Source organism: Podarcis melisellensis (assembly GCF_964234715.1).
Source record: "Podarcis melisellensis genome assembly, chromosome: 8".
NCBI lineage: Eukaryota > Metazoa > Chordata > Lepidosauria > Squamata > Lacertidae > Podarcis > Podarcis melisellensis.
In genome coordinates this window covers 87676577-87703692 of record NC_138540.1, presented here as the reverse complement: position 1 = coordinate 87703692, position 27116 = coordinate 87676577, and the positions used below count along the sequence as shown (strand labels likewise).

General features: G+C 50.4%; 2 protein-coding genes across 3 annotated transcripts in view; one reads left to right on the top strand and one right to left on the bottom strand.

Annotated features, from left to right (window-relative positions):
* The window catches only part of RTN2 (reticulon 2), a 40427-nt gene extending 25985 nt beyond the window's left edge, over nt 1–14442 (top strand). The window contains exons 5-10 of the mRNA XM_081922222.1: nt 155–362; nt 2092–2230; nt 3918–3987; nt 6712–6758; nt 11099–11157; nt 13694–14442. Of these exons, the coding sequence (XP_081778348.1) occupies nt 155–362; nt 2092–2230; nt 3918–3987; nt 6712–6758; nt 11099–11157; nt 13694–13736 (566 nt within the window). The 3' untranslated portion in view covers nt 13737–14442. The remainder of the gene's footprint in view (nt 1–154; nt 363–2091; nt 2231–3917; nt 3988–6711; nt 6759–11098; nt 11158–13693) is intronic.
* Nucleotides 14443–19054: 4612 nt separating this feature from the next.
* Nucleotides 19055–26618, bottom strand: FOSB (FosB proto-oncogene, AP-1 transcription factor subunit). Of its 2 annotated transcripts, XM_081922282.1 has the most exons (5): nt 25818–26618; nt 22524–22841; nt 21707–21814; nt 19866–20150; nt 19055–19765 (listed from the first exon to the last, which is right to left on the bottom strand). In XM_081922282.1, exons 1-5 carry the CDS (start codon nt 25947–25949, stop codon nt 19700–19702), a joined length of 909 nt encoding a protein of 302 aa, XP_081778408.1. In that variant the 5' UTR covers nt 25950–26618; the 3' UTR covers nt 19055–19699. The 2 variants fall into 2 exon arrangements, with proteins under 2 accessions (XP_081778408.1, XP_081778407.1); XM_081922281.1 differs by having other exon boundaries at nt 19055–20150; nt 25818–26616.
* Nucleotides 26619–27116: the final 498 nt, after the last annotated feature.

Here is a 27116-nt window from a genome sequence, read left to right as displayed (position 1 = left end):
TTTTGGGGGGACCCCCAAGAGCGTGGGGCCCTAAGCTAGAGCTTGCTTAGCTTATACGTAAATCCGGCACTGGTCATGAGGACAAGCGAGATGGGCGGTTTTTATTTCTCTCTCTCTGCAGCGTCATGCAGCTGTTTTTCTCTTTTGCTTGCAGTGGCAGACTTGGTCTACTGGCGCGACACCCGCAAGTCGGCGTTCGTCTTCACCGCCTTGATGGTGGCCCTGCTGTGCCTGCTGCACTTCAGCATCATCAGCGTGGCCTCCTACGTCTCCCTGGCGGCCCTCAGCGTCACCATCTCTCTCAGGGTTTACAGCAAAATACTACTCGCCATCCACCGAGGGGAGGGACACAACCCTTTCCAGTGAGTGAACCACAAAGCACACACCAGCCCCATTGTTGTTGTTTAGTCGTGTCCGACTCTTCGTGACCCCCTGGACCAGAGCACGCCAGGCCCTCCTGTCTTCCACTGCCTCCCACAATTTGGTCAAACTCATGCTGGTCTCTTCGAGAACACTGTCCCACCATCTCATCCTCTGCTGTCCCCTTCTCCTTGGGCCCTCCATCTTTCCCAACATCAGGGTCTTTTCCAGGGAGTCTTCTCTTCTCATGAGGTGGCCAAAGTCTTGGAGCCTCAGCTTCAGGATCTGTCCTTCCAGTGAGCACTCAGGGCTGATTTCCTACAGAATGGAGAGGTTTGATCTTCTTGCAGTCCATGGGACTCTCAAGAATCTCCTCCAGCACAAGAATTCAAATGCATCCATTCTTCGGCGATCAGCCTTCTTTGTGGTCCAGCTCTCACTTCCATACATCACTACTGGGAAAACCATAGCTTTAACTATAGGGACTTTTGTCAGCAAGGTGATGTCTCTGCTTGGCATAGAAGCTGTAAATACACAACCTAGAAATACTTGGTTCCACCAGTCCTTGGCTCTGGCGCCCCCTGCTGTCAGCCTCCCTGCCCTCCATCCTGTCCCTTCCACCGTCAGAGCAATGGTCTGGCTTAGGTATGCTTCCCTAAGCTTCCCTGAACAGGGCTGCCTTCAGATGTCTTCTAAAAGTGTGGTAGTTGTTCTCTTTGACATCTGGTGGGAGGGTGTTCCACAGGGCGGGCGCCACCACCGAGAAGGCCCTCTGCCTGGTTCCCTGTAACCTCACTTCTTGCAATGAGGGAACCGCCAGAAGGCCCTCGGAGCTGGAATTCAGTATCCGGGCAGAACGATGGGGGTGGAGACGCTCCTTCGGGTATACTGGACCGAGGCCATTTAGTGCTTTAAAGGTCAGCACCAACACTTTGAATTGAGCTCGGAAATGTACTGGGAACCAATGTAGGTCTTTCAAGTCTGGTATTATATAGTCTCGGCGGCCGCTCCCAGTCCCCAGTCTAGCTGCCGCATTTTGGATTAGTTGTAGTTTCCGGGTCACCTTCAAAGGTAGCCCCACGTAGAGCGCATTGCAGTAGTCCAAGTGGGAGAAAACTAGAGCATTCACCACTCTGGCAAGACTGTCTGCAGGCAAGTAGGGCCTCAGCCTGCATACCAGATGGAGCTGGTGGACAGCTGCCCTGGATACAGAATTGACCTGCGCCTCCATGGACACCTGTGAGTCCAAAATGACTCCCAGGCTGCGCACCTGGTCCTTCAGGGGCACAGTTGTCCCATTCAGGACCAGGGAGTCTTCCACAACTGCCCGCCTCCTGCCCCCCCAAACAGTCCTTCTGTCTTGTCAGGATTCAACCTCAATCTGTTAGCTGCCATCCATCCTCCAACCGCCTCCAGACACTCACACAGGACCTTTACCGCCTTCTGCCTGGGGCTCAGCCTTCCATCCTTGAATGGCACCCCAAAAATCCCCCTGCACCTTGCTTCCCAGTAAATCCCCCTCTCTCCAGGAGAGCATCTGCAAAAGCATACCACAGGATCATAGACTTGGAAGGGACCCCCAGCGGTCATCTAGCCCAACCCGCTCCCATACCACTTTGGAGGAGCATAATTTGAGCTGTGCAGCTGGGGATGTGCCAAGGGGTGCTTCTTAAGGTTGCCTTTGACGAGGTCGCCTGGCGTTTGCTCACCCACCTATCCCATCTTTGCCAGGGCCCAGCTGGACGCCGACTTGGGGCTGTCGAAGGAGCAGCTGGAGCGCCTCACGGAGCGGGTCGTCTTCTACGTCACGTCGGGCACCAAGTCCCTCCAGCGCCTCTTCCTGGTGGACGACTTGGTGGAGTCCATTAAGGTAAGGAGGAGTCGGGCTCAACTGCCCCTGGATGTGGAGGTTCCGCTCAGCTGTCACGGAGCAGGGCCCAGTTGGCCGAGAGATACATCCGACTAAATCCAACTCAAGAGTAGACCCACTGACATGAATACACCCTAAGATGGCCATGTGTGCTGATGTCAACAGACTTGCTCCAAGCACCACCAGTTGTTGTCCACAGCCTGAAGGTGCAATTAGCCAGGGGTGTCACATATATTTATTTTATATTTCGCGCTGTTGTTCCATCTACATCCCACCTGGTTTGAAACGCAGTGTAAGGATTTGCCGATCAGAAGGTCGGCAGTTCGAATCCCCGCGACGGAGTGAGCTCCCGTTGCTCAGTCCCTGCTCCTGCCAACCTAGCAGTTCGAAAGGACATCAGAGTGCAAGGAGATAAATAGTTACCACTCCGGCGAGAAGGTAAACGGCGTTTCCGTGTGCTGCTCTGGTTCGCCAGAAGCGGTTTAGTCATGCTGGCCACATGACCCAGAAGCTGTACGCCGGCTCCCTCGGCCAATAAAGCGAGATGAGCGCCGCAACCCCAGAGTCGGCCACGACTGGATCTAATGGTCAGGGGTCCCTTTACCTAAGGAGTCTCTATGGGAGTATATTGTATTTTAAAATGGGGTATCAGAGTTTTTAGGGGGCTAACCAGGTTGGGATAGCTGGGATAGCAGGCTTGTTGGTTTTTGAATATCTTATGTAGATTTTTCAATTTCGGTGTTCTGTATGGGACAATGACAATAAATATTATCATACCTTTCATCCAGGGAGCTGAAGGGGGTGTCCATGGTTCTACTCCTCCCTATTTTATCCTCACAACAACCCTGTGGGGTAGGTCAGAACGAGAGCAAGCCAAATTACTGGCCCCCAAGGTCACCCAGCAAGCTTCGTGGCCTAGTGGGGGGATTCGAACTCTGCTCTTCCAGTTCCTAGTCTGACCCTCTAAACACTACATCGTCTGTGGCAGATGCTGGGTGTGTGTGTGTGTGTGTTTGGAGAGGGGAACGGGTTCCAATCTCTCCAGGGACACAGCAGGACCGGGGGGGCGGGGCTCCCAAGAATATACTCCAGCTGGTCTCGGAACTTCTTCTGAGCCTAACAATATATATATACACAATATATGATATCTTTATTGTCATTGTCCCATACGGAACAATGAAATTGAAAATCTACATAAAATATTCAAAAACCCCTAAAATCTCTGAAACCCCATTTTAAAATACAATATACTATAGAGACTCCTTATGCTGCATTTAGAACCAGAATTGCATTTGCGTAGAAACTGTTTCTCAAGCAGCTAGTCCTGGTCTTTATAACCCTGGACCTTCTTCCAGAAGGCAGAAGCTGAAAGAGATCATTTCCGGGGTGCGCACTATCCTACTCTATCTCTGCAGGTTTCTTATGACACCTGGAAGCATAGATTTGATCCAAGGTGGGAAGAGTGCACCCAGTTATTCTCTCCGCAGTCTTTACAACCCTGGACAGCGTTGTTTTTCCCCTGGCCGTGCAGCTCCCAAACCACACAGAGAGACCATAAGTTAATACACTCTCAACAGTATGATGGTAAAATGCCATCAACAGGTCCTTTGAGAGATTGTTTTTCCGGAGGATTCTCAGAAAATATAACCTCCTGACCCCTTTTCTTTTCTCCCCCGTTGCTTCTCAGTTTGCTTTCCTGTTCTACATCCTCACCTACGTGGGCGCTGTCTTCAATGGGCTGACTTTGCTGATACTGGGTAAGGCCGTGGGCTGGGCAAGGAGCGACACATCTCAGGGCTGGGGCAGAGAGAAGAGGAGCCCACCAACTGGGGGAACAAGGAACAACAGCCTTGCAGGCGGTCTCAGTGGTTCAGTCGAAATTCACTGCGCCACCTTGGACTAGGCAGAAGAAGTCAGGGAGGGACTTCCGGGTCGGCGCCATCGCCGAATGGCGGGCTCCCTCCGAACTCCGGAGGGAGCCTGCTCGGCAGGGGCTGGGTCCTACCGCACCGGCGATGCGGGGACCCTTAAAAACCACGGCCACGGAGGCCGTGGACATGGAGACTCGGCTGGCACCGTCAGCGCCCTCTCGATTCGTGAAGGAGCCTTTTTAAAGGCTACGGATCGGGTGCCGGGGAGGAGCGTGGTGCTTTGAGTCCTCTGCTATCCCTGCCGAGCGCAGCCGCATGCCATCCGGCGGAGAGCGCTGACTTCTTCTATTGAAAATTTGGACCCAAAAGAAGAACCCGTGAGTAATTGGAATATGGACTAAAAAGAGGGATAAATTTTTAGAATTTGGAGCGAACGGGGGAGGTGGAAAAAAGGAAGTCAGCCCCCCCCCGAATTGTAGAAGAGCCAAAACAAAGGACTGGATAACTAAGATCGAGAAGAACCTTATCTTGCCGAACTAGCAACTTCGCGAGGGAAATTTATAAGATTGAGCTGGAGGAGAAAAGTGGAATTTGTATTAAAAAGTAACCCCCCCGGAATCCCTGGAGCGATTCGTGAAAATGCCTGGAGAAGAACAACGGAGGTTTTGACAGCTGTCAAAGAGCTGTCAAAACGGAAGAATGAAACTGAGACTTTGTTATGAGGACTTTGCCGGTTACATTTGTTATAAATTGGAGATAAATTGTTTCAAATAAGGATTTATAAGTTATTTGGACTGGCGGATGTGATCTGGAAGGGAACTTTGTTATTGTAATCCACCTAGAGGAGCTGAGGGACATTGCATGTGTTTTCGACGGGAAACTTGAACAGTTGGATAGAACTTTTAATCTCCTGGGAAACTGCAGAAATGGAACATTATTTTGTCTACAGAGGCCTACACTTTACTGGAAACAATGGATTAATCTGTTGAAAAATGAAAGGAACATGATGTAATGTTTTGCTCCTGAATAACAAGCCTCTGTAGAGACACTAGAAGCCTTTGGAAAAAGAACATTTCTGTGAGGGAACAGGGAAGTAAAAAGGAGGAGAGTGATTGACAAGAACAAGGAAACAACAAGAACTGAACAGAATGTGGGAACATTTGGGATATCCAGATTTGACAAGCTTATGGATATAAAATTGGAGTTTATACTCCTGGATATAAAAATCTGGATAGAAGAAATGGGCCCCCTTTGATAGACTCCTTCTATGATTGGACATCTGTAATTTTAAAAATGCCAGAAGTTTAATATATGCCATTTAAAAAAAAAAAAGAAGACCGGTAAAGAACCAGAGGGATGTGGGTTTAGTGAAAGGCGGGTTCATCAGGAAGACACTAGAAGTGGAGGGATAGGGGGAACGCAACAGGGAAAGAGGGGAGGGAAATTTGGAATCCAAAGGTTGTAAAATTATTGTTTGTTTTTATTCTATTTTCATCTGTATTATATCTGAAAGGGGGGAACTCGTGGAAGGGAATAGGTCGACCTTAGGGGATGGAAATTTGGATAAATTGAGTTATTGATGATGAGTGTATTTTGGGAATAAGAATTTGTTGAATATCATTGCTTTTTTGGAAGATTTGGAACACAAGAGGGGGTGGGGAGGGGAAGTCCTGGATATTGGAAAAAGTTTATGAATTGGATTTTATTTGTTTTAATTTGGAAAACCTTAATAAAAATTATTTAAAAAAAAAAAAAAAGGCAGAAGAAGTCAGGGAGAAAAGTCTCCTGCGCCTTTAAGAGCCGCTGGTTCAGCTGGTGAAGCTTTGTCACCAAACACCACCTGTTGGATTTATGACACAGGTGCCCTGCCAGATATATACAGTGCCACCTCTGGTTGCGAACGGGATTTGTTCCGGAGGCCCGTTCGCAACATGAAAAGAGCGCAACCTGAAGTTCCGTATCTGCGCAGGTGCGCGGTGCAATTTGACGCTTGTGCGCATGCATGAAGCACAATTTAGTGCTTCTGCACATGCACGAGCAGCGAACCCGGAAGTAACTCTTTCTGGTACTCCCGGGTTGCCATGGGATGTAACTTGAAAGAACGTAACATTAAGATAAGATAAAATTTATTCGCATTAGCCAACGGCCATAGCAACATAAAACACACAATATATACAAATAAAATATATACAAATAAAAAAGACAGCAATGGGTAAAAAGAGCAATCAAATGACCAAGATTATCGTTCAGGTCTACTGGGCCTTTGAGGCCGTTGAGGGCTTTCAAGGTCAGCACCAACACTTTGAATTTTGCCCGGAAATGTACTGGGAGCCAATGTATGTCTTTCAGGACCGGTGTTATGTGGTCTCTGCGGCCGCTCCCAGTCCCCAGTCTAGCTGCCACATTCTGGATTAGTTGTAGTTTCTGGGTCACCTTCAAAGGTAGCCCCACGGAGAGCACATTGCAGTAGTCCAAGCGGGAGATAACTAGAGCAAGCACCACTCTGGCAAGACAGTCCACGGGCAGGGAGGGTCATTAATATTATTAAGAAAAGCAGAGAGCAGCGCAGCAGATTTTCACTCTCATTTTCCTTTATTCTCCTTCCTGCAGGTGTGATAAGTGCATTTACCTTCCCTCTGCTGTACAGGCAACATCAGGTGGGTGACTTGGGCATTGGAGGGGGGTGTAGCTGGAATTGGGAGACTTTACCCAAGGGAGCATTCAGTTCCTTTAAGGTACGGGGGCTCAAGCCCCTTCTGCTGATATCAAAGCCCTCCTCATCCCACATGTCTGGCTGGAGGCTACTCAGGGTTAAGGACCTGTTGAAGACAAGGATGAGAGTCATATTCTTAGAGAAGCGGGGCACATCTGGGAGGTCCCCCGCTGTGTATCCTGATCAAATTTGCAGATGACCCCAAACTGGGAGGGGTGGCTAACACCCCAGAGGACAGGATCACACTTCAAAACGACCTTGACAGATTAGAGAACTGGGCCAAAACAAACAAGATGAATTTTAACAGGGAGAAATGTAAAGTATTGCACTTGGGCAAAAAAAATGAGAGGCACAAATACAAGATGGGTGACACCTGGCTTGAGAGCAGTACATGTGAAAAGGATCTAGGAGTCTTGGTTGACCACAAACTTGACATGAGCCAACAGTGTGACTCGGCAGCTAAAAAAGCCAATGCAATTCTGGGCTGCATCAATAGGAGTATAGCATCTAGATGAAGGGAAGTAATAGTGCCACTGTATTCTGCTCTGGTCAGACCTCACCTGGAGTACTGTGTCCAGTTCTGGGCACCACAGTTCAAGGAGGACACTGACAAACTGGAACGTGTCCAGAGGAGGGCAACCAAAATGCTCAAAGGCCTGGAAATGATGCCTTATGAGGAACGGCTAAGGGAGCTGGGCATGTTTAGCCTGGAGAAGAGGAGGTTAAGGGGTGATATGATAGCCATGTTCAAATATATAAAAGGATGTCACATAGAGGAGGGAGAAAGGTTGTTTTCTGCTGCTCCAGAGAAGCAGACACGGAGCAATGGATCCAAACTACAAGAAAGAAGATTCCACCTAAACATTAGGAAGAACTTCCTGACAGTAAGAGCTGTTTGACAGTGGAATTTGCTGCCAAGGAGTGTGGTGGAGTCTCCTTCTTTGGAGGTCTTTAAGCAGAGGCTTGACAACCATATGTCAGGAGTGCTCTGATGGTGTTTCCTGCTTGGCAGGGGGTTGGACTCGATGGCCCTTGTGGTCTCTTCCAACTCTGTGATTCTATGATTCTATGAATAAGATGGTGGTTTTTAAAGCAGTGGTAGTCTACTACTTATCAAACCTTTATTAGGCATTATGCGAATAAAACCATAGAAGAGAAAATAGCATATAAAGGCCTTGAAATATATGTAAAAGGGCAGCAGTTGGCTACATACATATATATATATATACATATAGAATCAATGTTTTTCTTTGTTAACCTGCTCCTTGGAGGACTGCTACCAAAAACTCGGCTACCCCCGCCGTTACCCTTTGGTCAACGTCGGATAGGTAGAGTCCCACACATTCACCTTGCTGGGGTTCCAGACCACCCAAGAGAGGGGACAGCACGCGTTGACGGAGCGTACTGTACAATGGGCAATGAAAGAGAATATGCTCTATAGTGTCCGGGACATTCATAGAACATCTGCAGAATCTCTTGTTTCTAGGAATGTTTTGATATCTTCCCCTGACAAATGCTGAGGGAAAAACATTCAAACGGGCCAGCATAAAAGCCCTACGTTGGGCTGGGATTATCAATTTAGTGACGTAATTGGCTCTGCTATCTAAGATATTTAAATCATAGAATATGGGGGAGCAAATTTTGTTTACAGCTGCCATAATATTTTGTCTCTCGACATCCTTTAGTCTAGTTAGGATATTATGGAAAATGTATTGCTCATTAGAATTGTACAGGGGCTCCAGCTCGATACCTAAAGATTCAATCTTTTTTTCGAGGTGCTGATACCATCTTGATTTATAGGAGTCATTGAGCAAATCAGCGAGCAGACTTGATGGAGGGCAGCGAAAATGGCAGCGTAACCAGTACTTTATTGAGGTGGACCATGCCCAATATTCCATTGTGTGTATGCCTATTTCTGCACACATTGTTTCATATTTGATCATAGCTGGGAGTCCAAGAATACGTCTCAGAAAGCTGGAGTGGATCTTTTTTAGATCACTGTTATATGCTTGGACCCATAGCGGGATTCCATAGAGTATCTGGGATTGCACTTTTGTTTGAAATATCTGATTGGCCGCAGGAACAAATTGATTACCTTTCTGATAATAAAAACGGGCAACTGCTGATGAGGTGCACTTTGCCTGTTTTATGGCATTTGTGCGATGGGTTGCCCACCCTAAATTGCTCTGGAATAAAATTCCCAGATACCTATAGATTTTCACTTGTTGGATTTCTTGCCCTCTTATTTGCCATTTCTCTAATTTCCAACCATTCGAGAAGACCAAAATTTTTGTCTTCTCATAATTTATAGAGAGTTTGTTGCATTCGCAGTAAAGGATCAGTAAAGATATAAGATGTTTCAGACCCAAGCTCGTTAATGATAGTAGGACAGCATCGTCTGCGTATAATAAGAGAGGAACTGGTTTCTGATTAAGTTTAGGGGCATGTGATTCTATTTTTTGAAGGTAATCTGGCAAGTCTGATAAAAATAAATTAAATAGGAAGGGGGCAAGAATACACCCTTGTTTTACCCCTTTCGAGTTAGGGATGTCTGATGAAAGGTGACCTTTGGTGTTAAGTTTGACTTGACAGGTATTAGAAGAGTGCAGATTTTGCATTAGAATCAATAAGCGCTGATCAATTTTTAATTCTGCGAGTTTCCTCCACAACTTTGGGCGGTCAATTGAGTCGAATGCACCACGAAAATCTACAAAAGCAGCATATATCTTAGATTGCCTTTGGGATCTGTATTTTTCAACCAAATGCATAAGTATAAGACAGTGGTCTAGTGTAGAGCAACCTTTGGAGAAACCTATTTGTTCTTTCCCTGGTAAATTTAGATTTTTCATCCAGGTAAGGAGTTTAGATAAGAGGTGCTTGGCGTAGATTTTCCCTATAACTGATAATAGGCTTATCGGTCTATAATTCCTTGGTTCTTTTGGGTCGCCATTTTTAAAGATTGGAATAATTATTGATCTTAACCATATCTCAGGTATGATCCCATATTTATCTATGAGAGTAAACAGTTGAGCTAAGGGTTCTGCCCACCAATCTATATAGGTCTTAAATAATTCTATTGGTAGACCGTCTGGCCCAGGAGATTTCCCCGATTTGAAATTTTTAACTATCTCTCTAATTTCCTCTTCCTTTACCCTTGGCCACTCCTGGAGTTTATTAATTTTATTTTTAGTGGTTTCATTTCCTTTAAGTTCACTGTGTAGATTGTTAAATACAGATGTGAAATATTGGGACCATTTGGATTCTGCAATTGGTGGTAGAGTTAGTTGATTTTCGGCTTTCAATCCTCCGTACACTAAGTTCCAGAACGCTTTGTTGTTTTTACTCTGAATTGAGTCGAATAATTGTAGCCATTTTTGGGTTGCGTATTTCTGTTTCTTTTCGGCCAGAATGTAATGATATTTTCTTTTTTCATCAAGATAAGAGGGCTCTAGTTTAGTGCGATTATTTTTAAATGTTTGGCGCAGTTTTCTTTTTAGCTGGAAACATTCATCATCAAACCAAGGGCTAGCGCTATGTTTAAGTACCCAAACTTTAGGTGGAGTACTAAGCTCTACGAACATTTGGAAGATTTCATTATAAATTTTCGGTATATCACTGTAGAAATTAGTGGTCTTTAAGTTGGATAATACTTGTTTTCTCAGGTTGGCTGTAAGTTTTTGCCCCACAGTGGTAGTCCATATATTGCTGAACTACAACTCCCATAATTACTGACCATTGTGGAGCTGGGGGCCAACAGCATTTGGGAGCCGGGTCAGCTGCCCCCCATCCTTGTTATGACCTGATTGGCTAAGGTCCGCACCAAGACCCACTGGGTTCAGACCTGCCCATCCCTGACATGTTCTTGCCATGCCCCCATATTCCTGGTTTTGCCCTCTCTCGCTGCGCAAAGAACCCTGGGAGCTGTAGTTCGCTAAAGGTGCTCCAGGAGTGTGCAAACTACAGTTCCCAGGTGTGCAAACTACAGTTCCCAGGATTCTTTGGAGAAAGCCGTGTGCTTCCGATGTTTGGCATGGATTGCATGCAAGCCTAGGAACCCTTTAAGCAGGTGCCAAGTGCCTTTCAATTTCTCTGGAAAGCAGCTTTTCAAACATACCGGTGGAATGTTTGAAAGGCCAGAGTGCCTCTGAGCATGTATGGAGTGACATCTGAAGGAAGCAGCCTCTTTAAAGCATACACAGACGTATTCTGGAACCTGTACGTCTTCCTGGCATTTCCAGCAAATCTCCGCTCACCACAGACCCTTTACCTTTTTCCTTTTTCCAGGCACAGATTGACCAGTATGTGGGGCTGGTGAGGAATCAGTTGAGTAACCTCAGAGCAAAGTAAGTTGTGGTTTTTTGGGGGGGAGTTATTGTCTCTCCTTTGCCCCCTGCCTCTTTTCCTTGCTTCTTCCTCACGTGGGGAGGGGGCCACCACATCCTTCCATTGCCCCTGTTACGGAAAAATCTAGGTGCGAGGCTGCTCAGTCCCCCAGCTGGTCGGGCAGAGCCCGCGGGTCCCTGCGGAATAAAGGAAGGAGTCCAGCCAACCGGAGCAAATAGATGTAGACCAATGTTTATTGCACAACAGGTTCAAAGAGGAATTTTGAACCCCGAGGATGGGGTGACAAGGACTTTTAAAACTTTTCCACCATAGTTTTTAATATTTAACGCTGTACTGTTTTTAACACTTGATCGGGGGCCGCCCAGAGTGGCTGGGGAAACTCAGCCAGATGGGCGGGGTATAAATAATAAATTATTGTTTTCATTATTATATATTATCCCAGAATACAGTTTGTACAGCACCATTGCTACATCACTGACATGTCACACAAGGGGAGGGGTAGACAGGGGTTGGGACGTGGGTGGTGCTGGGGGTTAAACCACAGACCCTAGGGCTTGCCGATCAGAAGGTCGGCAGTTCGAATCCCCGTGACGGGGTGAGCTCCCATTGCTCGGTCCCTGCTCCTGCCAACCTAGCAGTTTGAAAGCACGTCAAAGTGCAAGTAGATAAATAGGTACCACTCTGGCGGGAAGGTAAACGGCATGTCCGTGCACTGCTCTGGTTTGCCAAAAGCGGCTTAGTCCTGCTGGCCACATGACCCAGAAGCTGTACGCCGGCTCCCTCGGCCAGTAAAGCGAGATGAGCACCGCAACCCCAGAGTCGGCCACGGCTGGACCTAATGGTCAGGGGTCCCTTTACCTTTACCTCTACCTGGCCTAACACTCCAAGCACTGCACGACATTGGCTCCTATTTCACTGCTGTTTGGAAAAGAGAGCGTCACCCGTGGGTGCTATGAATTTTCAGAAACTGAATAGTGTATGGGGTTTCTGTGTATATACCCTAGCCCCACAGCACCTCCTGCTGGCACACTGGGCCACTGCAACCAGTGCTTGTTCGGGACCTATAGAAATTATGGAGGCAGACCCTTCCGATGAGCATTGGCAAGGGAAGCAGCTCTCCTAACCCTCCTGCAATCTCCAGAACAGAATGCCAACCTGGTGCCCTCTCCAGATGTTTTGGATGACAACGCCCCCCAGCCCCCAATCAGCACACCTCGAGAGGGCACCAGGTTGCAGAAGACCATAGTTTGATGTTTCCACGTTAATTGATTGCCCTGCAGGCCGCGGGCAAAGTTGGGACTGGTGGAAGTTGCAGTTCAAAGCTTCTGGAGCGGGCACCAGTGTGCTCTCGAATTTGAGGGTGGGGGGGGACCACCCGTCGCCTTTAGCGCCCACCTGCCGTGAGGAAGTTTAGAAATATTTAAGAAGAACTGGCCTCGCTGCCCCCAAAGCACAAGTTCGTCTGGCCTCGCATCCTGTTTTCAACCACAAGCCTCTAAGAAACTTGCACACACAGAAAAGGAGATGCGAAAGTGTTTGAGTTTCCTCTCTTGTTCGTCCCCCAGAATTTCACATTTGGATTAAGACCTTAATGTGCATTTCGCTTTAGGTGTGGGGACTGGGCTGCTGCAAAGGGAATGAGCTCACCGGCTTAAACTCAGGGCTGTCACCTGTTTGCAGAGCTCTTGGAATGTGCATCGACTTGATTCATTCGTGGATTAAACCTGCATAAATGTGTACTCTGTGTTGTTGGGTGGGCCAATAGGGGGAAATAGACTGCGGAACTCCCTGCCACAGGAAACAGTGACAGCTACCAACTCTGATTGGCTTGAAAGAGGATTGAACAATTTCATGGAGGAAGAGAGGGCTTTTCATGGCTACTAGCTGTGATGGCTCTGTGCTGCCCTCCACAGTTGGAGGCAGCGATGCTTCTGAACATCAGTTGCTGGAAACGGCAGGAAGGGAGAGTGTTGTGTGCGGATCCTGCTTGTGGGTTTTCCCTGCAGAAGCGGGTTGCCTTCGCTTCTGGATGCGAACGGGGCTCCGGAACAGATCCCGTTCGCATCCAGAGGTACCACTGTACACACTCCCGTACAACTGAGATTTGGGCTACCATAAAAAATTGACCCTGAGGCGCCCCAAAGGGCAACTTCAGCATTTCCCTAGTAAGCTACCATATTTTTTGCTCTATAAGACTCACTTTTTCCCTCCTAAAAAGTAAGGGGAAATGTGTGTGCGTCTTATGGAGCGAATGCAGGCTGCACAGCTATCCCAGAAGCCAGAACAGCAAGAGGGATTGCTGCTTTCGCTGCGTAGTGATCCCTCTTGCTGTTCTGGCTTCTGAGATTCAGATTTATTTATTTTTCTTGTTTTCCTCCTCCAAAAACTAGGTGCGTCTTGTGGTCTGGTGCGTCTTATAGAGCGAAAATACGGTATTTTATTCTAGACGATGTCCTGCAGATAATTTTTTTAAAAGCAAGAAACTCTTTCCACTCGCTACTGGCTTAATTTCTTCTCTCTCTACTTTCCTCCTAGGATGCTGTCCAAACTGCCGACAGCCAAAGCAAAAGCCGAATGAATGACTCCCCCCCCCCTCCTGCTCTGACCCCCGTACACACACAGAGATATATATACACCCACACATACCTCCTCCTCCTCCTGCCCCTTTCCTTCCCTCCAGCTGCCCACCCACGCCTTCCCAAAGAGACCTTCCTGCCCTCTCACATCCTTCCCCCCCCCCCCGCCATGGCTTGGACACGACAGAAAGCCGCTCGCCTTCTCCAGTCCACCCCCCTGGGCTAACTGCGTGCCGGAGACGTCCGTTCTCCCAGCGTAGTCCTCTGGGCGGCTGCCGTCCTTGAGCAGAGTTGGCACAGCTTGGAGTGGGGCACCCTCCTCAGCGCCCCCCAAGGAAATTCCAGGAAGCTGTGCCTGTTTGGGGGGTGGGCAAAGGCCCCTTTCTTACCCTAGTGCCACCCTCCCCGGTCTCCCTCCCTGCCTGCTGAATTTATTTCTTAAGGGAAAGTTGACACGGACCCGCCAGCCTTGGAGCAACACCTTCTTTCTCCAGGAGAAAGGCTCCGTCTTAAACAGGTGCCCAACGCTGGCCAGAGCACACAATCGACCTCCACGCACCTTTTTATGTTTCTTTCTTTCTCCCGGGACGCTCCACTTTCTGCCATACCCATCCCGGCCAACGACGGGGTTGGCGCGAGCCGGTTCTCAACATTTGCCTGGATTTACACTTTAATAAAAATGGTTGTTGGGGAAAAAAACAACAAGAAGTGTCTGACGTGTGGCCTCCTGGCTGTGATTCCTGCATCGTTGGGGTTTGGGCTCATGTACGGATGGGCTGCTGGGGGGTGGGCAGGTTGGGGGGGTCACGTGAGAATGCCTGCATTTGCCCAAATCACCCACTCCCCTTTCCGCACAGTTTGTAAAAGGGGCAGAGCGTGCCCAGTCTCCCCTCTGCATTGCTGGCCGGGGGGGGGGCGGTCTCCCAAAAATAATGCGTCCTTCACAAAACATTAAGTGCCTTCAAACGCTACGGGTGCAGCTTTAAAGAGGGAAGGTAACAGACGGCATTGGAGGCATTCACATTTGGAAATGTAAGACTATCCTGTTGGGTCAGACTAGCATCCTACTCTCACAGTAGCCAAATGTCCCAAAGAACCTAGGAATCCAGGTAGACTGCCTCTGGGCCTGGAGGTTCCATAAGAGGCTAAGAAGAGCCTGGCTGTTTGTTGTTGTTTAGTCATGTCCGCCTCTTCGTGACCCCCTGGACCAGAGCACGCCAGGCCCTCCTGTCTTCCACTGCCTCCCGCAGTTTGGTCAGACTCATGCTGGTAGCTTCGAGAACACTGTCCCACCATCTCGGCCTCTGTCGTCCCCTTCTCCTTGTGCCCTCCATCTTTCCCAACATCAGGGTCTTTTCCAGGGAGCCCTATAGCACACGAATTCAAGCACACCGTAACTCATCCCTGGGGATTTCTCCTGCGCAAGCCCCCTTCGTCCCAGGCTGTCTGAAGCGCCGTATCCTGCGGCCCGCTCCAATATGAACCTGCCCAGGCCCTAGGTCTTCAGGAGAGACCCTTCTCTCAGGCCCCCACCCTCTCAGGACCCCATGGTGAGGATGCAGGAAAGGGCCTTCTCGGTGGTGGCTGCTCCCAGGCAACTTTGGAACTCCCTGCCTAGGGATGCCAGGCTGCTTCTCTCCTTGCTGTCCTTCCACCAGCAAGTGAAAACCACCGAGGGGAGGGACACAACCTTTTCCAGTGAGTGAACCGCAAGGCACCCACCAGGCCCATTGTTGTTGTTTAGTCGTGTCCGCCTCTTCGTGACCCCCTGGACCAGAGCACGCCAGGCCCTCCTGTCTTCCGCTGCCTCCCACAATTTGGTCAAACTCATGCTGGTAGCTTCGAGAACACTGTCCAGCCATCTCTTCCTCTGTCGTCCCCTTCTCCTTGTGCCCTCCATCTTTCCCAGCATCAGGGTCTTTTCCAGGGAGTCTTCTCTTCTCAGGAGGTGGCCAAAGTCTTGGAGCCTCAGGATCTGATCAGGCCAAATGATGCCCCTGTCGGACTGACTCCCAGCAGAACCTTCGGGTCCTGGACCGTGTTTCACGGCTTATCCCCGGGCCCAGCACACTGCGGCAGGGAGTTCCACAGTTTTAACTATGTGCTGCGTGAAACGGTAGTTCATTCTAGTTCCAAACTCTTAAATCTTTGGAATTCAGCGAAAAGCAGGGTTGGAAGGTTCAAACCAAACGTTGGCTGGAATTCCGGGGGGGGGGGGTGACATGTAATTGAGATCCAGACGGAGGAGCATCAAAGCTTCCTCCTCTTGCAAAACCGTCTTTGCTATTTTTGCTAGCCAAGGTTAAGCGCAGGGAAGAGTCGCCAGCCGGGTCCAGAGTTCTCTCCTTCCCGTCTGACGGCCCCCCCTGCAAAGGACTCTAAGGGCTCTTGTGTCCCCCCATAAGGGAAGATTTTCGTTTATTACAATGGAATGCTGGGAATAGGCTACAAGATTCCTTCCATGCAGAAGTGCCACCTAGGAAATTTGTGGAAGAGAAGAAGGCTACCAATTGCTACCAGCCACAAGGACTATGTTTTGCCCTCTACAGTCAGTCAGAGGCAGCAAGGCTGCTGAATCCGAGTTGCCAGAACCGCAGGAGAGCTGCTCTTGTGTTCAGATCCTGCTTGCAGGTTTCCCATCATGGCTGGCCCTGTGAGAACATGATGGCTGGACTAGATGGGCCCCTTTAGCCTGATCATCATCATCACCCTTTATTTTTTATACCCCGCCCATCTGACTGGGCTTCCCCAGCCACTCTGAGCGGCTTCCAACAAAATATTAAAATACAACGGTCTGTTAAACATTAAAAGCTTCCCTAAAGAGGGCTGCCTTCAGATGTCTTCTAAATGTCTGGTAGTTGTTGCTCTCTTTGACATCTGGTGGGAGGGCGTTCCACAGGGCGGGTGCCACCACCGAGAAGGCCCTCTGCCTGGTTCCCTGTAATCTCACTTCTCGCAATGAGGGAACTGCCAGAAGGCCCTCGGTGCTGGACCTCAGTGTCCGGGCAGAACGATGGGGGTGGAGACGTTCCTTCAGGTATACATGACTGGGGCCGTTTAGGGCTTTAAAGGTCAGCACCAACACTTTGATCATGGGATTTAAGGGTTGTAACTACACACATAAACCCCAAAATCTGCTTTCCATGAGATCTCACCATGTGTGCTTTCACTTAGCATGCTGCAGAGGGCACTCCAACGCCAAACAAGGTCCCAGCGCATAAACATGGCAACCACCCTCAATAGCAGCTTCCTGCTACCCGGGCCACCCCAGGGTCTGCCCCGCCCTGAACGTGAAGGGTTAAGGCACAAGGTGATGGGGGTTTCGGTGCGGAGAAAGCCAGGCAGCTCTACGGCTCGAGGTTTTTCTTTTTTTTATTGCACCTTAATGTGAACTTTACAGGAGTTTGAAAAAATAGAGATCTTATATCCATCGTTAAAAAGTGCATTTTTCAAAGCTGTCTTTATTTGCTATTTTTGCTAGCCAAGGTTAAGTGCAGGGAAAGAGTCGCCAGCCGGGTCCAGAGTTCTCTCCCCTCCTTCCCGTCCGACGGCATCCCCCCTGCTGCTTAACAAAACAACATCACACACAAAAATAATATTACAGCACAAGGGGGTAAAAATAATATATTATTATAATAGTTAAAAAATTAAAAATATTCCCCCGTTTCCCCAGCAAGTGTATAATAAGCAATTAAAAATAAAAGCCGGTTAAAATAAAAGTCCATAAGATTAAAAATAATTCTGGTTTTTTTAAAAAAAAATTAAACACAACATTGAAAGCTTGGTCACGAGGAAAGTTTTTTGGAAACATCCTGAACGGCGTGCTCTAGAGCTCCATAAAAGCAACAAGGCAGCTTTTTTCCATTTTGCCCCAGTCCATAAACACACTCGTGTGGCAGGTTAATAAGAGGCAGCGCTGTTGAACATGATCACGCACAAAAGATACACAAGCGCCGCTTGGCATTGGCAACCGAAGCAACAGGGCGCAAGGAGACCCTGGGGTGGGGGGGCCACTTCACAAGCAACACGGCTGCAAACCGATTGAAATGCTGGGACATTGAGGATCTGGGAACCCTAAAGTGATATCCACCAAGGTGCAGCTAGGCAGGAAGGAAGCCAGAAGCCCAGAAATTAGGAAAGGCCGCAGCCGGGGATGGAAGTCAGCTAAATATCCAGAGGGTTTTTTTCCTCACCAACAGTGTCACCAAGGGAGAAAAGGGTGGTGGGGGAGAAGAGCCAGCTTCAAAAACCACGGATACATCAAGCAAAAGGAAACAGGCAGCTTAAAGTACATAGTGTCACAATATCGAGGGTCGGGGAAGGAAAGCATCTATACAAGGAGGGGGGAGAGAGGTCCGTTCACAGTATATCACCAAGCGCAGCTCCCCAACATCCCGGCAAAACGGTTGCCAGCCAGCCACCCACGGGAAACCGAGCAAAGGCAGAAGTCCCTAGTGGGAAGAGGATTCATTCGGGGGGTGGGGGGGATGTGGCCAAGTTTAAAAGGCATTGGGTAGACCCAACGTAGAGCTGGCCCCCCAACCAGCTGGACAAAAATAAGAGACGTGGCGTTCCAGACAGCCCACTGTGCAAATTCCTAGCATCCTCTAAAAGGCTTCCATGTTTTCTGACAGGCACACCAGGGCTGCCAAACTATTGCCCAAGTTAAAAATCTGGTGAGTTTTGCAGCCGAGGTTCTCATTAATTAAGTTTCTGATTTTGTATTGAACTCAATATATATATTAACAAAGTATGAAGGGAAAAAAGCATATAACTTCTTTTTCTTCATACTTTGTTAAGACCAAATACTTTTCTACTGCCCTTTAGATTATATTCCCAGGACATTCACCAAAGCGCCTAAACTGGTAATCGTGTGAACTGGAATAATTTCTGCTTGCAAGCCTATTAAAGTAGACTTGCTCCTCTGTGCGTTAAGGGTGCAACTCATAAGGAACTGAATTCTGTTGCGCTGGTCAAGCAGCAAGCTTAAAGCACACAGAAAACAAGAGCTTTTAAGCACCTCCTGCGCCATATTCTAGACTTTTTTTTTTTTTGAGGTTGACAGTAGGCACCTGCCAAAATAATTTGGGAAAGGATGGTTGCTGGCCGGTCAATCTCTCAACCACGTTTCATAGTGCAGGCTGATAACTTGGAAAAGTGCCTTGAGAGTGCCCATTTCTAACCATGCAGCTGGCAGAAGATTCACAAGCAGCCAGGCAATGTTGGGTCTGCTAGAACAGGGGGGGGGGGGAGAGCCCACCCTCATTCCTCCTCATTCCCCCTACTGACAGGTCATCCCCTTTTGCTCGGCTTCTTCCAAGTCTACAATTCTATGATTCCATGAACAAAAGGCAGCAAGAATCAGAGAACCATCATCACAGTCCACTCTCAGCCAAAAAGTCCACGTTCAGCAAAAGGCAAGGGCCCCGTTTCCCCCCCAGAAAGCAAGTATTAGGCTCAGAGTTCTTCCGAGGCGGAGGGTAGATCATCCATCGCGGCAGCCCAGAAACATCCATCCTCCTTCGCTCCCCCATTTGGAAATTGCAAAGCCCAAAAAACAAGGAAATGTTGAAAGCGACCGTCGACACACAAAAAGGCGTTCCACTCACTGCACCCCGGCAGTCTGAACATCAACAACAACATGGTCACAGAGCTTGTGATTGTGGGTGCTGGTGTAGCGAGGGCTGGCGGGTGACTTGGTCTCTTTATAGATAGATATTGGTGTTTTAAAGGTTCGATGCTCCCAAGTTGGGGGGTGCGCATTTGCCATTTCTCTCTCTCTTGTGCCCCCCTTCGCTTAACGCAGAAGTTTGCGCACGTGGGTCGTTTTGGTGTTGTTGTTTTTCCAATGGAGGTCAGGCAGAGAAAAGGTTTCGAGATTGGGAGGCGGTTGGGCTTTTGCGTTTTGTTTTTGCGCGTTTTTTTTGGTTTTTTGAGTTTCACAAGGCAAGGAGCGAGGGAGAGTTCAGGGAGTCCGAGGACTGGTCGCTGCTGCTGTTCCGCTGGTGTGTGGCTCCGCAGCTGGCTCCCTCTGGGTAGGTGAAGACAAACGAAGACGTATAGGAAGGGTTAGCCGGGTACGGGTCGGTCAGCTGTTCACCATGTGAAAAGTAAGAACTAGAAAACGCTACCTCCGCGGGAGACAAGGCCTGCACTCCGCCAAGGGTCTGCTGGTAGTGGAGGGGCAGCGACGAGTAGGCCGTGGGGCCAAAGGGGTCCTCCTTGACCGCCAGGGCTAAAGCGCTCACCTCGCCCGAGGTGCCCGGCTGCCCGATCAGTTCTGGCACGTCCTCGTAAGGGATCTTGCAGCTGGGCTTGTGAGCCACCAGGACAAACTCCAGCCGTTCGCGTTCCTTCTGAAGCTCCGCGATCTCCGACTCCAGCTCAGCCTTCTCCTCCTCCAGCTGGTCGGTCTCCTGGGGAAGGAGCGGGGACATCAGCGGATTCAGCAAGGAAGCCAGGGGGGGCAAGGAAGGGGAGGTGAGATGCTGTGGAATTGGGGAGCTGGGAGGGAAACCACCTGTTCCCTTGGGTGGTGCGTCTGGCCAAAATTCCCCAGAAACTCAGGACCGCAATACCTTAAGGACTGCCTGTTTCTATATGAACCAACCCAGACCCTGAGATCATCTTCTGAGGCCCTCCTTCATGTGCCGCCTCCTCAAGAGGTGCAGAGGGTGGCAACACAAGAACAGGGCCTTCTCTGCAGTGGCTCCCTGTTGGTGAAATGCTCTCCCTAAGGAAGGCCACCTGGCGCCTTCATCATACAGGCGCCAGGCAAAAATGTTCCAGGCCTTTGGTTGATCTGATTGGCATCCTATGTCCTATGTCTATTTTTTTGTGGGGGTGGCTATTGGGTTGTTGCTTTTATTTTTATTAGGTCTTTTGTGGTTTTATATCTTGATTTTATTCTGTGAATCGCCTGGAGACCCCCCGGGTATAGGGCAGTATATAAATTCAAATAATACTGTAACAACAACCATCATCACCAGAAGGTTGGTGGTTCAAACCAACCCAGGGACGCCTGTGGGTAGTCTGCATCTGCCATCTTGCTTCGCTGCCTGCTCCTAGGGTTTTTTTTTTGGGGGGGGCATCCCAGTTTTGGTGGGCACTGCAGTCAGGGAGTCTGCCATTTCTCCTGTTCTAGCAAAGCAAGAGACCCTTCGCCCTCTTTCAAAATGGCGTCTGCAGAACCAGAGGGGCCACTGCTGGGCGAGAACTGCTCCGGCCAACAAACTATGGTGCCCATTCCTCCAAGATGGCGGCCTAGAGCTGTTATCTACACTGCAGGGAAAGTGGAGGGAAAGCAACAGGAGACAACCCCCTCTCAGCTTGAAGCTCAGGAGGGAGGAACTGGGGTTTGCCTGGTCCCCAAAAGATGGAGATGAGCTGTCCGTTCTTGAAGATTTGTAAATAAAGCTTGTTATCTTAAATAGGGGAGCCCAAAACAGCTTAGAACAAGCCACAAGGAGAAGGGCATTAAAAATCAGCGGTTGCAGTCTTTTTAAAAAAAACAACCCAACACCGTTTTCAAATATCCCGAGGGAAGAAAAAACATTTCAAACTCTTTGCCCTGAAAAACCTGGCTTTACCCCATGGTCATAGGGAATGAAATAATCGGTCGTTTGTGGCCCCTTAAAATGGTAATACCGGCCATGAGGAGACAACATGGGGTAGTGGTTAGAGCCTGAGAGACACCAGGATTCAAACCCCCACTTGGCCGTGAAGCTCACCATGAGCCTCCGGTCACAGTCCCTATCTCTCAGCCTGACCTACTTCGCAGGGTTGTTGTGGAGGTGAAATGTGAGGGAGGTGGGATATAAATGCAATAGATAGAAATTGGGCATTGAGCCAGGCAGAACAGGGCTCTGAGGCAGCTCCACCTCTCTCAAAGCTTGTGGGTTTCCCCCCACCCAAGGGCAGGGCCAGTGGCACCAAAAAGCTCATGGCCAGGAAGTCCCCGTTCTCCACTCACCGCTTGAAGTCGGTCTGTCAGTTCACGGCGGCGATTCCTGCACTTGGCCGCGGCAAGCTTGTTCCTCTCCCTGCGGACACGGCGTTTCTCTTCCTCCTCCGGTGTCAGCTGCAAGGGCGGGAGAGAAAGAGGCGGTCAGTCCATGGATGAAGGCTAGAGACAATTCTCCCTTTCTGGACATGGCATCGTCCCAAAGGACTTTGCTACCACCTCTCTCCTGCAGGGCAAACCAGCTCTGGCTGTCAAGAATCCTGGGATCCACACAACCGACCCTTCCTGCCAACACTATCTTTGCTCATTCTGCTGGGGCAAATGGACATCCTGGGTTTTACACCCCAGTATTCAACCCAGGAGAATACATTCAAGTAACCATGTGAGACTCTTAATCCAGAGGTTGTGGGTTTGAGTCTCGCATTGGTCAATTGGTTGGACTAGATGACTAATGGTTCCTTTGCAACTCTGCAAGTCTAGGAAAAGATGCAGCAACGTCGGAGCACCAGATTTGGGGGGGATCAAGCAGCCCACCTTAGATGGACGCTGTCCAGCCAAAGTGGTTCTGGCTACAGTGGACTGGCAAATCCGTCGCTGCAATCTGGATAAGTCACCTATACTTTCCCCCAAGCTACCAAGAGGGCAGAGAAGGCAACCAGCCAACATCCCACCCCAAAAATATATATACCAAATGCAGCCGTTAAGACTGCTTGGGGAATCTGTCAAGCAGGGTCAAATCAAGGGTGCAAGAGTTAATAACCTCGTCGCCGGCTCCCCAGAGGAAGTTCCACAGGAGAAGCAGGGCCCTACAATCCTCCCCGCTCACCGTTTCCTCCCGAGTCCTTCGGGGCCGGGCCCTGGTGGAGCGTGGCTGGGTGGCAGGCAGCCCCGAGGGGCCGGCACCGTAGGCAGCGCTCAGTCCTGGGGTGGAGTAGCTGGTCCCCGGCAGGTCGTAGGGGTCCACAGTGGGTGGCGGTTGCTGCTGCTGCTGTTGTTGAGGCATTTGCTGGCCCGGAGGCTGCTGAGACTGGGCCATGGAAGAAATCAAGGTGGGCTGCACCAACCACTGCAGTTCTTGGCTAGTCGATATGGCAGTCACTGTTGGCACAAAGGATCCGGGCATTTCCCCAAGGCCACTGCACTCCTGGAGAGGGAGAGAGAGAAGGAGGCATGCATGCTCAGAAGACAGCTGAAATAAGGCTTCCATGTTCCTTCTTCATGAAGCACCTTTGCGGGCAACTGTGGCGTACCTGATCCAGGTGACATAAACTGGCCCCCAAGGCGAATGCCTAACAAATGAAGTGTTTTGCTTTATCAATAAAATGTTTGTGGAAGCTAGTGTGTGCAGTTGGTTTCTTCTCAACCTCATTTGTTATTACGGTTTTTAAAAAGCAACCTTGGCCACTACCGAGAGGGCCTTCTTGGTAGTGGCACCTACCCTGTGGAATACTCTCCCACCAGATATCAAAGAGAAGAACAACTACCAGACTTTTAGAAGACATCTGAAGGCAGCCCTGTTTAGGGAAGCTTTAGGGGAGACTACTGTTTTTTAATACTTTGTTGGAAGCCTCCCAGAGTGGCTGGGGAAACCCAGCCAGATGGGTGGGGTATAAGTAACAAATTATTATTCTTTAATGTTTGTAAGTCGCTTTGAGTTCATTTGGGGGGGGGAGAGAAAAGTGATGAGTAATAGCCTGCTGCCCTCCAGGTGTTCACAGAACTGTAGAGTTGGAAGGGGATCCGAGAGTCATCTAGTCCAACCCCCTGCATTGCTGAACTACAAATCTCATCAGCTTCAGCCGCTGTCAAATCCCATCAACTTCAGCTTTAGTCCCAATGACACCTGGAGCACCAACCCCATATCTAAGCCAAAGTGTCACCTAGCTAAGACCAAACGGGGTTGGACCAGATGACCCTTATGGCCCCTTGGCAACTCTGTGAAATGAGCCACCACAGCTGCCTCTGTCATCTAGTCCTGCCTGCCATCTGGGTTATGAGAGAGGAATTGCCAACTGCAGTGGAGATGCAACACAGATATTCTGTCAGTGAGCGTGGATTTCTGTTAAAAGAGTTGGTGGAAGCTTGTGGCAAACACTGTTCCCTCTCCAGCTTGAAAACTGAAGGCTAACCTCTCATTCCTTGAATAAGTGACATCAAGAAATATTAACAAATATCCCAAGATCAAATGAAGGGGAAGAATCAGCCATCACCGACTGCCACCACGATGGACACTTTTAGGGCAAGATACCAGAATTCTTTTTATTGCTTTTCAGAGGGAAAATATATATGCATGTGTGTATATATTGTGTTCTGCACCTATACTGGGAATAATAGTCTCTGGTTTGAAACCTTGGCTTTTTTCTCGTCTTTTTTTAGGACGAAACCTCAAAGCACACAAGCTACCAGAAGGTGTGATATAATAAGAGACCCAAGTACAGTAAGATTTGAGGGGAAGAAAGCTGCCGGAGATTCCCCTGCAGCTCAGAAATAAATCTTAGACAAGGAGCTGTAAAGCAACTCAGCTCCAGGTGGGAAAAGCTGTGAATCGGAGGGCAAAATGAGGCTTGTCCCTAAAATTTGCTGCTTCTTCCCTCAAAAGCAAAGGGAAAAGGTTTCACCCAAGTGCTGCTATGCAATTCACAGGAAAGCCAAGCTACCTCCAAGCCACTTTATCTTGCCTTCCGCCCCACACTTCCAAATGGGTCGGGGGGGGGGCTGGCTGCCATTCCTGGCTGTAGTGTCAGAAGCAAGCACATTTATACCTAATATTATTACCCATTTCCCCCGCTCACCAGTGGGTCAGAGCAAGCTGTGGGGCTCCTCCACCCCTTCATTGCAGCCCCCTCTGAATTGCAGAGGGGGGCGCGCGCCCCTAGAGCTCCCAGAGGACCAGGGACAACATTGGGAGGGCGAGCAGGCATGCATCTTCCTCTCCCAATTTAAGAAGGGAAGGAAAGAGATGGGTGCTTATTATGGGCTGGAGCAAGGCCCATTTCTCTCTTCCAGCTAAAGGGGGCATTATGGAGTGGGGAGCTGGCAGCTGCTCCCCGAAATACGGGACGCAAAGCATTGCACTCCTGCTCCTTCCACAGTTGGAGGGGATTATTTTTAGCATTTCCTATTTTTCTCTGCTGACTTGCACCAAGATAGAAGCAGCAGCAGCAGCAGCAGCAGAGGCTGGAGGGGGCGTGGCCTCCCCTTCCCAGCCCCGGCCAATCCGCGCGCTCCTCCCGCCCGCCCCGCCCCTTAGCAACGGGGGTGGACCAGCGTTCCAAAATAACCCGCGCGCCTCGGGGAGGAGGAGGAGGTGGAGGAGCAACGCGCCGTGCGTGCTTCACGTCAGCACGGAGGGTTCCAGCACGTCATGCGTTACGCACAACCCCGCCCCCCTTTCCCCCCTTTCGTCTTCGCGCTCGCCTCCTCCACTCCCCCCTCCTCCTCTCCGCGCATGCGCGTTCGAAACCCCGAAGGGAAGCGGGGTGCGGGAAGCGGAGAGAGAGAGTTGAGGAATGCGGACCGCAGGGGAGACTCTCTCGCGCGCGCGGGGAGAGAGTTTTGCGGGAGATCCGTTTCAATTGCTACTGCCGGAATATTTTTTACTTATATTTTGCTTTCCAATGGCGGGTCGGACACCCGATCCGGAGAATTAATTTCCGCGTGTTTTAAAAAAAGAAATAAAATAGGGAAGGGGGGGATCTGGACCGCAATCGGGATCAATTTGGGAGGGGATCGGCCGAAGTGGGCAGGTGGGGCAAAAAAGGAAAGACGGCGGGGAGGGAAGAGGAAAGCAAAAAGCACATGCAATTGCGGTGGGGGGGGCGTGAGAGTCCCCCGATAGGCAGACAGGCAGGCAGGCAGGCAAGCACCGGAGACCCCCAGGGGACCAGCGCTTGGATCAGGGACTGGGGGTGCAGGGAGTTGCAAGGGGAGTAAGAAGGGAGCCCCGTCCACGCCTCCGATCTCCTGGATCCCTCCGATCTCCTGGATCCCGGCGCCCGGGAGAGTCCGGTGCAAAGGACGCAGCCCCCCCCCCCTCCTATGGCTGGACGAAAGAACCCGTCAAGCAAGTGTTTGTCCCTTCACACACACACACACACCCCGCGATCGGCGGCTCTCTTACCTGCGAGGAGGCGGCAGCGGCGGCCGTGGGGCTCCCGAAAGAATCCACCGAGGAGAGGTACTGGGACTCGGCCGAAGGGGACGAGCTGCACCGGGAGGTGGAGTCGTAGTCTCCGGGGAAGCCCTGATACATCTCCCTCGGGGGCGCCGGGGAAAGGCCGCGGCCTCGCCGGGGGCGCCTGGAAGCCAAGGTGAGCGCCGAGCACAGCCAGCCGGCCGACCCTCCCGCCGCTGCTGCCGCCGCCGCTGCCGTGGTCGCCGCCGCCGCCGCCGGATCCGAGGCAGGAGGCTCGGGGCGCGCCTCCGAGAGTTGCTCTTCTCCGGGTCGCCTGGCGGAGGGGGAGACGGCTCCCTCGGGTCCCCCCCTTCGCTCTCCTTTCAAAGCAACAGCATGGTCCCGGAGGCAGCGGCAGGCCGAAGTTCCACCGGTCGAGCCAACTCCAACCCCAACGCGCGCCCGGGAGAAAAGCCTCCCCCCTCCCCCCAAACAAGCAGCCAGCAATCCGAAGCGATCGGTCGGTTTCCGAGCAGTAGCGTCGGGATCTCCCCTCCGGCGCTTGCTTCTGTCTCCGCTGCCCGCCGCCGGTCTTCCTTCCCGGGCCCGAAATCTTATGAATGAACCACGCTCTGCCTCGCCTCCTATTTATACAAGAGGGGGGCCGTGCCCCTCGTGACGTCAACCAGGAAGCGCGCCGATCCGGCCCCCCAAACGCGGATCCCCGGCGATCCCGGACCCCGCCGACCCCGAAACTCGGCCCGCGGCTCCCTCTCTCCCGGACCTCCCCGCTTGCCCAAAGGGGTCTCCGTGCGGGGCCGCCAAAGGGCTATTTCAGCGGGGATCCCTCGCTCCGCCCCGCCGGAGTTCCTGTGACGCAATTAGCCATATATGGCCTTGTCTCGGCTGTGTTTGTTTGGTATCCTAGCAATGACGTCAGAGGGAATCCCTTTCTCACAGGCCTCGCGGATTCGGCGACGGCGGCGGCGCTGGAGAGCTTTCGTGTTTGCCGCCGCGGCTTTTTATTAATAGAAACTTTTACTACCGTTCTAGAAATGGCATTGGGAGCGGGAGGCGCGCGGAGGGGAAGGCGAGGGGGGCGCCTTTCTTCTCGCCCCCCCTCTAGAAATCAAGCCCCCCCCCACCCCACATTAGGGGGGGAAACTCCGGGGGATGCTTTTAAATACCTGCCAAGGAGTAGATTTGTATTATTGCCAGGAGGGTCGGCACTTAGCCCCACCTCCCCGCCAAAAATATATATATCACAGTAACAGTTCACTCACGGGACTCATTGCCACAAGATGT

Coding starts and splice junctions, on each gene's coding strand:
- FOSB (XM_081922281.1), bottom strand. CDS start 25,949: ATGTATCAGGGCTTCCCCGGAGACTACGACTCCACCTCCCGGTGCAGC. Junction 22,842..25,817: donor CCGCTGCCGCCTCCTCGCAG/GTAAGAGAGCCG, acceptor CTCCCTCTCCAG/GAGTGCAGTGGCCTTGGGGA. Junction 20,151..21,706: donor TGACAGACCGACTTCAAGCG/GTGAGTGGAGAA, acceptor CTCCTTCCCCAG/GAGACCGACCAGCTGGAGGA.